We start from the raw sequence: 11,221 nt of genomic DNA on the forward strand, positions 1-11,221 counted from the left end.
GTTCCAAACCCAGGTATGTGAGCCTTGGCTCTGGTGAGCAGCTCACCTTCTTGTCCTTGGAGTTGAAATATTAGTTGCTTAGAGGAAGTGTATTAGGGCTCTAGCGAAATTTCTAGTAAAAACATTGGCTTAGATTCAATTCCATTAATTTTGGAGAGCTCAGAAAAGTGCATATTCTTAGGAAACAAACAGAAAACCTCACATTAGCTAGCTCCTCTGTAGAAATGACAATTTTATTCTGAGTCCCAAGCCTTAGTCCTTAGAAAGAACCTCCTCCCCCACGTGGAACAAAAGGACCTAAAGCTACTTGGTGGCCCCAAATCTTCTGATGGCTTAAAGGCCCTGACCCCAGCCCAGATGTGACACCAACTCATTTTTACCTCTTGGCAATTTCAAGTGCTGAGAGATGAAAATCCATATCCTATCCCCACTCATAGCCCTACCTCTGTCTTTGTGGGAAAGAGATGGAAGCCTTTCTTCTCTCTCCACACAGGAGCCAGTGGGGTAGGTCGCAGCCACATTAAGAATGCCCTGCTCAGCCAGAACCCTGAGAAGTTTGTGTACCCTGCCCCATGTAAGTAGCTCTTGGGCGCCTTGGAGGGGAAGTGGCAGCCTGAAGGATAGAGTATCAGTAGCACATTTTATCACAAAATATGAAAAGATAAAAATTTGTATCCACGATTGTTCCACCTAACAAAATATGTTGTTTTCTTATTGTTCTCTTCTATGCTGTTTGTCTACATAATAGAAGCTATAGTAAACATTTTTATTTTGCTTTAAAAAATTACTAAGCAAGTATTCAAATTTATGCATATTTCTTTTTTCATTTTACCTTATAAACATTTTCCTATGTTCCTATACTGTCTGCCTAATTCACTTTGAGAACTATTTTATAGTCCATTGAATAGATGTACTACAATTTCCTTAGCTATTCCAATCTTGTTTGACTCTTAGGCTACCTCTAATTTTCTGGAAATGTCTTCTAAATAAAGCAGTGCTTAAAAAGGTGCAAATAATCTTGGTAGCAGTCCTCCATAGGGAGAAGAGTAGCAACAGTGATCATTTGGGGAATTAGATAACCCTTCTGTTCACAGAAGTGAATCCACATAAGATAGTTGTGCATACTCCCAGAAAGAGATACAGCAAGTCCTCACTTAACATTGTCAATAGGTTCATGGAAATTGCAACTTTAAACGACAGATAGCAGGTCCTTGAATGACATCATTTCATTCAACTTCATTATAACATTGATGAGAAAAAAACTGGTTTTGTTGTATTTCATTACACTTAAAGTCGCAGTTTCCAAGAACATATAACATATGTTAAGTGAGGAATTACTGTGCTGCTAAGCAGAATAGAAAACCAGATTCAAAACCCCATATTAGTATTTTTTTATTCTTTGTCTGCTTTGCTTTTTTACACATCGATCATTGGGAGTTGTCTCCTTGTCAAGAGGGACAGGGAGAGAGTCATTTCAGTGGCACATTGGGAGCAGAAAGCAGATGGCCCTGATTTGAGGAGTAGGGAAAGTCTGGAAATAGAAATAACCAGTATGGGCTCCTCATTCAGTAAGTTTGAATGGGAAGGGCGTTAGAGAAAGAGGATGATAGATGAAGATAATGTCAGATCAAAGGAGAGTTGTTGTTTTACAATATGGAAAGAAAGACATTCGTATGTGGTTATAGATTAAGGGGAAGGAGCCAGTTGAGAGACAAGTGGATGATATGGAAGGCAAAGGAGATGTCCAACAGAAGATGAAACAAGGGGAGAGGTTGGGAGGATTGTGTTTCCAACTACAATATCTGGAGAATATTTTACTAATTAGACGATTTATATGAGTAATAGAAAATGTGACTTTTAAGAACATTCCAACTTTTAACAATATGAGTTTAAACCAAATGAAAGTACTCTTCTTTCCAAGTCACGAAAAAGAAACTTTAAATACATTTCCAAGAAATTCTGACTACAGCCCATAGATGTTTTTAAAATATTTTCAGCTGTCATTTCTTCATTTCTGAGCTTCAGTATTCCTGGATTTGGTGGTTTGAGAGATGTAAGAGATGTAACTTCATATAGGGAAAATTATGATAGGAATTTTCTACATTGGCCTTTGCCCCTTAAAAATTAAATGTGTTCGGCTGGGCACGGTGGCTCACGCCTGTAATCCTAGCACTCTGGGAGGCCAAGGTGGGAGGATCGCTTGAGCTCAGGAGTTCAAGAGCAGCCTGAGCAAGAGTGAGACCCCGTCTCTACTAAAAAATAGAAAGAAATGATCTGGACAACTAAAAATATATATATATATAGAAAAAATTAGCTGGGTATGGTGGCGCATGCCTGTAGTCCCAGCTACTTGGGAGGCTGAGGCAGAAGGATTGCTTGAGCCCAGGAGTTTGAGGTTGCTGTGAGCTAGGCTGACGCCACGGCACTCACTCTAGCCCGGGCAACAGAGCAAGACTCTGTCTCAAAAAAAAAAAAAAATTAAATGTATTCTGGGCAGATGAGGGGATTTCTTGATCTGCATCACCTAGCATCAGCCCTTCAGGAGCCCATGGGAGGGCTCCTATGAAACACTCTATGAAACACTGCACCAGATGCAGCTAGGGTTTCAATACAGATACCATAGTCCAAGCTCTTATGCAAGGGCGAGGACCCAGAGTTCATCAGGGATTTGGGTTCTTATACACAGATACAACACGGCCACCAAGGAAGAGCGAGGAAGATGGGAAGGAGTACCACTTCATATCAACAGAGGAGATGACAAGGGACATCTCTGCCAATGAGTTCTTAGAGTTTGGTAGCTACCAGGGCAACATGTTTGGCACCAAATTTGAAACGGTGCACCAGATTCATAAGCAGGACAAGATCGCCATCCTTGACATCGAGCCCCAGGTGGGTAGGCATGGAAAGGTAGGAGTTACGGGCTCAGCCACACAAGGGATGTGGAAGGAGGGTGCTGAGAAGCAGTGTTACTGGGAATTTTCTGGGAGCTCAGGGTTGCTTCAGTACTTTTAATGGGGTCAGCCTGGAACAAGAATAGCAGTACTGGGAAGGATGGAAAATAGTATTGGGATAAAGCCCAAAGCTGCTTATTAGAAGAAATCCATTATGACAGCTATGTTTTTTTTTCTCTTTCCTTCTCTTCCTTCTTCCCTTTCCCTTTTCTAGACCCTGAAGATTGTTCGGACAGCAGAACTTTCACCTTTCATTGTGTTCATTGCACCTACTGACCAAGGCACTCAGGTGGGAAGGAGGAGGTTATGTAGGGTGGGTGGGGGTTCACTTTCTCTGGGCCTACCCAAACTAGGACATCAGTCCCAGTCATTGGCCAGAGTGCTGGCTGAAGCTCAGCTCCAGCTGGGCTTCTTCCTCCAAGGCCAAGAAGCCAAAGGCATGCACATTTTATTCACTCAACAGTTACTAAGCCAGTAGCTAGGCCAGCGCCCATGCTAAGTAACAGGACAAAACCAGACCTAGTCATTGTCCCAGAGGCACATGGGTCCAGTGGCAGATTGACAACTGAGCAAATCCTGACACTCTGGTTTGATGCAGGCTCAGACAGGGCAAGCAGGGAGAGCTGTGATGAATAGAGGCAGTGCTGAACCCACTCTGGGTTGTGGTATGGCCGTGGGGAGAGGCCAGGAATGTATTGAAAAGCCTCTCCTGCTCCCCCCTACCCAGTTCCTATCTGCTCCACCCAGTCCTACCCATGTACTTTGTTGTACCTTGCTTTTTCATTGAACAATGGAGATCTTTCCCTATTTGCATGTAAAGAACTTCCTTTTTCCTTAATAAGTACACAGTCTTCTATTGCATGTATGTATCATAATTATTTAGTTTAACCATTCCCTTGTTGATGGCCACTTGGGTTGTTTTAAAACACTGACTATTATAAATACTTCAATCAATAGTCCTGTACATATGGCATGTCACATGTATGCAAACACATCCAGAAGAGAAACTCCAAGGATCACTGGGTCCATGAGTGTGTGCACTTGGCATTTGGATAGGGATTCCCAAATTGAGCTCCTTTAGCACTGATTTACAGTCCCTACCTGTGAGAGTGCTTGGTTCCCTTTGCTTGCATGTTGTTGAGATTTCCATTTTTTGCGAATCTAGTAGAGGGAAAAATGGTACCTCATGCTTTATCTTTTACTGTAAGAGACTATCTTTTCATACCATTATGAGCCATTTTTATTGCATTTTGTGCAAATTATCTGGTCATGTCCTTAGCTCATTTTTCTGTTGGGTTATTTAGCCTCTATCACATTTCTAGGAACTCTGTATTAGGGTAATTAGCTCATTGTGATATCAGTTGCAAATATTTTTTTCCCCAATTTGGCATGTCTTTTTGTGTTTTTTTGCTTTACATACATTTTTACTTTTATGCAGTTAAATCATCATTCTTTCCATTGCTGCTTGATTTGGGGTCAAAGAGGCCTGGGATTATAAATCACCTTTATCTTTGTTCTGAGATTGCAGCTCTAGTGGATGCTGAAATGGCTCTTCCATGTTCAAAGGGCATGAACTGGGAGATGGTGAAATCCATGCTATTGGTAGCCATTGGTCACCCAGAGGGTGAGAATTGCAGTGTTCTTCATTGATTGCCTCCCCATACTGTTAACAATCTCAAGCAACATCTTCAGAGTTTGTATTTTTAAGTAGCTGATATGGAGCTGAGCAATGCTAACAGCAAATGCCTGTTTAAAATCTGTTGCTGGGCCGGGTGTGGCGGCTCACGCCTGTAATCCTAGCACTCTGAGAGGCCCAGGCGGGAGGATCGTTTAAGCTCAGGAGTTCAAGACCAGCCTCAGCAAGAGTGAGACCCCGTGTCTACTAAAAGAAAATAAATTAGCCAGACAACTAAAAATAGAAAAAATTAGCCAGGCATGGTAGCACGTGCCTGTAGTCCCAGCTACTCAGGAGGCTGAGGCAGGAGGATCACTTGAGCCCAGGAGTTTGAGGTTGCTGTGTGAGCTATGATGACGCCACCGCACTCTAGCCCGGGTGACAGAGCAAGACTGTCTCAAAAAAAAAAACCTGTTGCTGGCCTCTCTGGGCTGATGTGCTGTGGCCTGCTTCATACATGGCTCTTTCTTCTTTGCAGACAGAAGCCCTGCAGCAACTGCAGAAGGACTCAGAAGCCATCCGCAGCCAGTACGCTCACTACTTTGACCTCTCACTGGTCAATAATGGCGTTGATGAAACCCTTAAGAAACTGCAAGAAGCCTTTGACCAGGCATGCAGTTCTCCACAGTGGGTGCCTGTCTCCTGGGTATACTAAGTTTACAGAATGGGGGGACCCACCTGCTCCTTTCCAGCATTTATAACTCCATTCTCCTTGCTTTAAGACAAACAGGGCCGCTCCAACTAGTTTTGTGTCAGCTTCCAGCTCTCTGCAACTATACTTACAAAGCTAACAGGATTCAGTCTTCTTGCTCAGGCTTCTTAAGGGCTGGGATTTGATTTTGCCGATAGATGGGGCCCCATTGATCTGGATTTCAAAAGGATCTCTGAAAATTGGGAGTAAAAAGTACTATCAAAATATAATTGCTAATCAAAGATGATGCACAAAAAAGCAATGGACCCTGTCCCTCTAAAGCCTGTCTTCCTTCAACTTTCTAAAATGCCAAAATGAGACATCTGTGCAATAGAATGATGTTTGCTCCAGGGAGACCCTCAAAAGCAATAAAAATGTTGCTGTGTTAAAATACCAATGACCTTGTAACTCTGCGTTTCCACCAGCACCACAAACCTCTGGAGAGGGAAATGTTGCCAACCTCATTAAGCTCCTGGACAAAGGCATCGACGCAAGATGCCTTTCCTGGGTTCAGATGGGACTAAGATTATAAACACTCCTGCCCTTGAAGAACTCCCATTCTTCATATCCCCACTACAGGTCTCTAGCAGCTAATGCCCATGTAGAAAAGCACCTTAAGTTTGTCTTATCTGGGTGGGTGCCCATTGTGGGCACACATTTAATTTTCCTGCTAAAACTCACATTTAGAAGGAAGAAAACCTGGCCTGGGGCCTAGTGGTGCAACAGATGAGCACTGAGATGAGCCAGTGCCAGGGTCAACTCTGCATACCAGGCTCATCACACAGCTACAGCTCAGGGCCTCTCTTCACTGCATCCAAAGACCCCCACAAAGTGCTCCTTGTTCTTGATTTTTAATACCAAATTCGAAGCAATCCTAGGATCTGTCTTCCACTAACCACCTATGTCATGAAGGCCTTCAGATTCCTCCTCCCTACTCATCCTGCCATCAGCACCAGAACTGATAGCTTCCATGGGCTCCTTCCTACCACCAAGTCTGATCTAGACGTGTCTGCGGCTATGTACCCCTCCCAGGCCCACTACATATAACACAGGTAACCTTTCTTCTCTGTTCTTCTGGATATCACTGGATTTGTGATGATCACCCCCTCAGAGCATTTGCTCCCATGTCAGGCCCCAAAGGTAAATATTTTATGATACAGAATCAAAGAAATGTAACACTAGCCAAGCATAAAGGAAAAGCACCAAATTTCAAATAGGATATAAAGGTCCCCAGAGTTTTAATCAAAATATTTTGTATTTTTTGCTCTGCTAGCTTAAGGTCACCAAGAATTAGAAAACCCAAGAGGAATATTTTAAAAAAACTTAATGAGTCAACTTTAATAAGTAAAAATTATAACATTCTTCTCCCAGCAATGAATGATTTCATTCTTTAAAAGAGGGCTAAAACAAAAGGGTACAGGAACGGTTCAGCTTCTGTCACAAACACAAGTAGCCAGATAGATTTAGGTGAATATTGCCATACACACAAGCTTTGAAGTGCATAAAAGACTGACTGCTAGGCCAGAAACAAGATGAAAATCTACCAGGCTGCCAGGCCTATACCCCAGACACCAGAATAAACCACTGTCTTCATAGCACATTGGAGACAAGATTTTCCCCAGCGAACAATGTGATTCAGTTATAGTCTTCTTTCACTTATTGAAGGTTCTACACCATTTCACTGAGCAGACATAATTTTTTTACAAACTTTTTAAAAATATGGGGTAAAAAAGGAAAAGCAAACTAGGAGAGGACTATGATGTTTTTAAAACAGCCACTAACAGACAGCTGTGGACAGTTACTGGGTCTGAAGGTGAGGCTTCCCAACTCAAACAAGCAGAGGAGTCATTGGCATAAAATCTGCCTCTTTTATCACCCATATCCTTAAAACAGGACAAGATGGGATGATCACACCAGGTAACATCACCAAGGTCTCAAACAGCAGCTAAAATGTGCCAGAACTCTCCACCCTGTCCAGGACCTATGTTCCATTCCCTCAACAACAAAAGGAACAATGTTTTCTCAATAAGGCTTTAATTTCTCCTCCCAGTTGGACACAATGCTTAACATGGCCCTCACTACTCAGAAATCACTTCTACCCCTTTTGCTTTCTTCTTTTTCTTCTTCTTTTTGATGGTGTCACTGTCCTAGAGAGAAAGAGAAAAAGCTCCTAGCATCCATTAACAAAATAATCATGGAAATCTGCTAAGTTCCACATAGTCAAGTCAGCCTTTTCAAGATCCGTAAGGATATTTTGGATTAAATAAATTGTGCATGTAACGCAAAGTTCTGTGAAATTTTCAGTGACACCCTAAGTGGTCTACTTTTACAAGTGGGAACATTCTGATTACCAGTAGGTACACATCCTCCCCATCCACCATCAACAGAGTTCTAACTCTGAGCAGTCACTATATGATGCCAGGTGCCTCTATTTGTCCATCCATGGGGGTCAGCAAGGGCACTCCAGGAACATAAGCAGGCACTAAAGGCACTGACTAGCAAGAGGCACGGTTAGCATCCCACCTTTGGGCCACAGCTCCTCCAGGAGTAACAAAGCTGGCACCACCTGGGTAATTGTTCCCCCACTAAGAACTAAGCCAACCCAAGGAGCCTGAACATGTTTATACTCACCCCGTCTCCAGGCTCGCCCCTACTCTCTAGAGCAGCTCTAGTCTTCTTGTCCTTCTTATTCTTCTTCTTTTCCTTCTTGATCAATTGGGGAGCCGCTGGAGGAGTCTCATCACTTTCACTCTCACTTTCTCGCTTCCGCTGAGATGAGAGCAATTGATCAAAAGTTAGATCGATCTTGGGCAATAACAAGAAAATTTCAGTCTAAAGGTAGGGAGGCACCAAGAAAGATCCCAGTTGGCTCCAACAGTAAGTTTTCTCATTAAAAACCCCGACAGGGCTTTAGTTTACTGTGGATTTGTCTCATCCCAAAAGTCAAAGAAGCCGTGGGTCCTGAAAGCAGCAGCACCAGGCTTGGGGACTAAAAGGCCCTGAGGAACTGTTTCATGAAAGGTGGACCACAAGGACCTCTAAGAGTGCTCCCTTAAGTCCTCAAAGAAAGCAGGCGAAGCAGGAATTCATGTTTGACAAGTCAGAAGTTGTTCCCACACAGCTTGTTCCAGGATGCTTGGTACCACCCAAGGATTCTGAGTGCAGACATGTCATTCTGTGCTCTAATGCCAGTGATTCCCAGCCCTGGGAAGCCAAGTTGCCTCTTTAAACACTGGGCTGGGGCTAGAGAATTTTGCCCATCTTGGAGAAAATTTTGCTCCCTGTTGAGTTTTATACAGCCCCAAGTGTCAACTACAACCTGCCATGGCCTCTAATTTCAACATGCCTGTGCTACCACTTGACCCAGGATAGGGGCTAGAATACCATATGTGCCATCCATTCCATCCCAGTGTTGTTGCTGTAGCTGAGGGGGGAAGCCAAGGCTAGTCTGACTCCTGAGCCCACACTCCCCCCAGTAGACATGACAGGGAATATGAATCAGAGGAGCGTGCAGAGCCCAACAGATAGATACCCAAGGGTACGAGATAACATTATCTATGTGTGTGCTGCAGCTCTGATGAAGGTGAGAAACCCTACTATAACCAAGCCAGGATATATGACTAGACTGCAGACAGTCACCAAGGTAAGCAAAAAACCAGTGCTTCTTAGAATTATCTCCAGAAGCACATTCCAAACAGATCACAGCATGCCACTCACCTTTGGGGCTTTTACTACTTCAGCAACTACCTGCGGGACTTTTACCATTTCGGCAACTACCAGTGGAGCTTTTACTGCTTCAGCAACCACGTCTCTCTTGGTAGAATCACTGAAAGAGGAAAGACAGCAATAGGTCAAATTCACTGAATGGCTTTCCAGGGTAGCATTAATGAATCCTCAGTTGTGCACTGATATCTGGCAAGTCTAAAGCCACCATCAAAATACTGACGCTGGACAGAAAAACTCACCACTTACTGTTGCAGACTGACTCCCTCTAGAGTCCCAGGAGCCAGACTAGAAAGGGATAACTGTCTGCTGTGCAGGCCAAGCCCTAATTGGCCCAGGCAGCCAAGGTCTCACAGAGCCCAACAAGGAAAACTGAGCTGTAACATTGATTGGTTCCTATGGGCCTACATTTAGCAAGTTTGCCCCAAACTAAGCTACTCCCTCCCCTGGGCTCTGCATCTCCCATCCTCACCTGTTGTCTATGTGCTCCTGTGTTTAAATGGCAAGTATGCTGTCTCTATCTTCCTCTCCTCACCGGTTGTCGATGTACTCCCACATTAAGACAGCAAGTATGCTGTCTCTACCCACTCCAGCTCTGAAACAGCCTGCCCTCACCTGTAATCAACATATTCCTGCTTCCAGGTGGCAGGTGTGCTGTCTGTAGGTTTGCCATGCTTGTCCAGAAGGCCCTGCTTGATCATCAGCCTCTTCTGACTTGCCTGGTGGAATGTCATGGTCTCAACATTAGAACAGTGTCAATGCAGGAAGCAGGCATTAAGATTGCACAGAATGGCACAAGGTTCCTCCCTTGTGTATTCTCAGCAAGGCCTCAAACTCCTGCGCAAAGGCTTTTGTACATGCTGTCTCAGTGCCCTGAACTCTTCCCTCCCCTCTTTACCTCATTAACATCTAACCCACCCATCACACTGGCATGGCTTAAGAGAAGACACCTTGCTCAGACCCCCTGACCATGTCAAACTCCTCACTGTGGACTCTCCAGGTGCCAGACACCTCTCTGTACTCCTTGAAAGCCATTAACATGGCTGAATTCACCACTCCACTGTGTGATTATTCAAGTAATGCCCAACTGTTTCCCTCTATTAGACTGAAATCTCTAAGGTCCAAGTCAGGGCCTATTTCCACTCACCACTGACAATCCAGAGTCCAGCACAATACAAGGCTGGGGCAGTGGGGACACACCAAGAGCTGCCTGAGTGTTCAACAATATGAAACAAAATAGCTTGGCAGGGCACACAACCCAGTCCCACCTACCTTTGGACCCAATCCCCACTTCCGAGGGTAAGTATCTCTCTCCATGATCACTCTCTTGATCTTGGCTACTATACCATGGTCACAGGTAGAGATCACTGCTGTGGTCATTAATGCAATAGCTACATATGTTGAAGAGAAAAAAGAATGACTTAAAGGGGAAAGACCTGATAACTGATGAGCCCCAATACCACCATTTTATGCCACTTTAAACCTCATTTAAAATTCCAAGCTCTACTACTTTAATGGTGGTTTCTTTTGCTCAGGATGTGTAAATGGAGCCCCAACTTCAGAAGTGATGAGGGCAACATCCCCCCTTACCCATGCAGATTGCTTCCCCTTTGGTGGTGATGACCACAATCTCCTGATTGACCTCAATGCCGTCCTCGTATCGGAGAACACCTGGAAGCATGATCTTGGCCCCATAGCAAATGGCATTCACCTGCAGAGATGGTGTCATGTGTGAGGGCTCCAGCCGCTGTCCTCCATCCCACTCCCGTATCAGAATAACGGAGGATAACAAGGGCGAGAGACAAAGGGGGGAAACAAGGCTACTGGCAGTGATAGCTCACTGGCTATAATGGGGCATGAAGGGACTCAGAATAGCAGTGGCCACCTACTGTGTGCTAGGCATTCCTCTAAGCACTTTACATGCACAACTCAAAGTACTAAAATAATATTTATTTCTCCTATGTCTATAATACTTCAGCTACTAAAGAACAATGATGTCTTCGATAAATTATGCAATCAGGTTTTTAGGCTCTACCTTTTTCTCATGGAACCTACAGGCATTTTCATTTTAAACAAAAGAACAGCTTGGCCGGGCACGGTGGCTCACGCCTGTAATCCTAGCACTCTGGGAGGCCGAGGCAGGCGGATTGTTTGAGCTCAGGAGTTCGAAACCAGCCTGAG

The 11,221-nt window shown here is 44.2% G+C and overlaps 2 protein-coding genes across 2 annotated transcripts in view; one reads left to right on the top strand and one right to left on the bottom strand.

The window, feature by feature from the left end:
- MPP1 (membrane protein, palmitoylated 1, 55kDa) overlaps positions 1-5,714 on the top strand; it is a 31,537-nt gene extending 25,823 nt beyond the window's left edge. Inside the window, exons 9-12 of the mRNA XM_012661590.1 lie at positions 494-574; positions 2,687-2,889; positions 3,166-3,240; positions 5,105-5,714. Of these exons, the coding sequence (XP_012517044.1) occupies positions 494-574; positions 2,687-2,889; positions 3,166-3,240; positions 5,105-5,281 (536 nt within the window). The 3' untranslated portion in view covers positions 5,282-5,714. The remainder of the gene's footprint in view (positions 1-493; positions 575-2,686; positions 2,890-3,165; positions 3,241-5,104) is intronic.
- A 970-nt stretch (positions 5,715-6,684) lies between these two features.
- Positions 6,685-11,221, bottom strand: part of DKC1 (dyskeratosis congenita 1, dyskerin) — a 12,780-nt gene continuing 8,243 nt past the window's right edge. The window contains exons 10-15 of the mRNA XM_012661591.1: positions 10,631-10,751; positions 10,313-10,431; positions 9,656-9,759; positions 9,035-9,143; positions 7,949-8,086; positions 6,685-7,464 (exon numbers count right to left, since the gene is read on the bottom strand). Coding sequence (XP_012517045.1) covers positions 7,396-7,464; positions 7,949-8,086; positions 9,035-9,143; positions 9,656-9,759; positions 10,313-10,431; positions 10,631-10,751 — 660 coding nt within the window. The 3' untranslated portion in view covers positions 6,685-7,395. The remainder of the gene's footprint in view (positions 7,465-7,948; positions 8,087-9,034; positions 9,144-9,655; positions 9,760-10,312; positions 10,432-10,630; positions 10,752-11,221) is intronic.

Source organism: Propithecus coquereli, unplaced genomic scaffold (assembly GCF_000956105.1).
Source record: "Propithecus coquereli isolate 6110/MARCELLA unplaced genomic scaffold, Pcoq_1.0 Scaffold720, whole genome shotgun sequence".
NCBI classification, from domain to species: domain Eukaryota; kingdom Metazoa; phylum Chordata; class Mammalia; order Primates; family Indriidae; genus Propithecus; species Propithecus coquereli.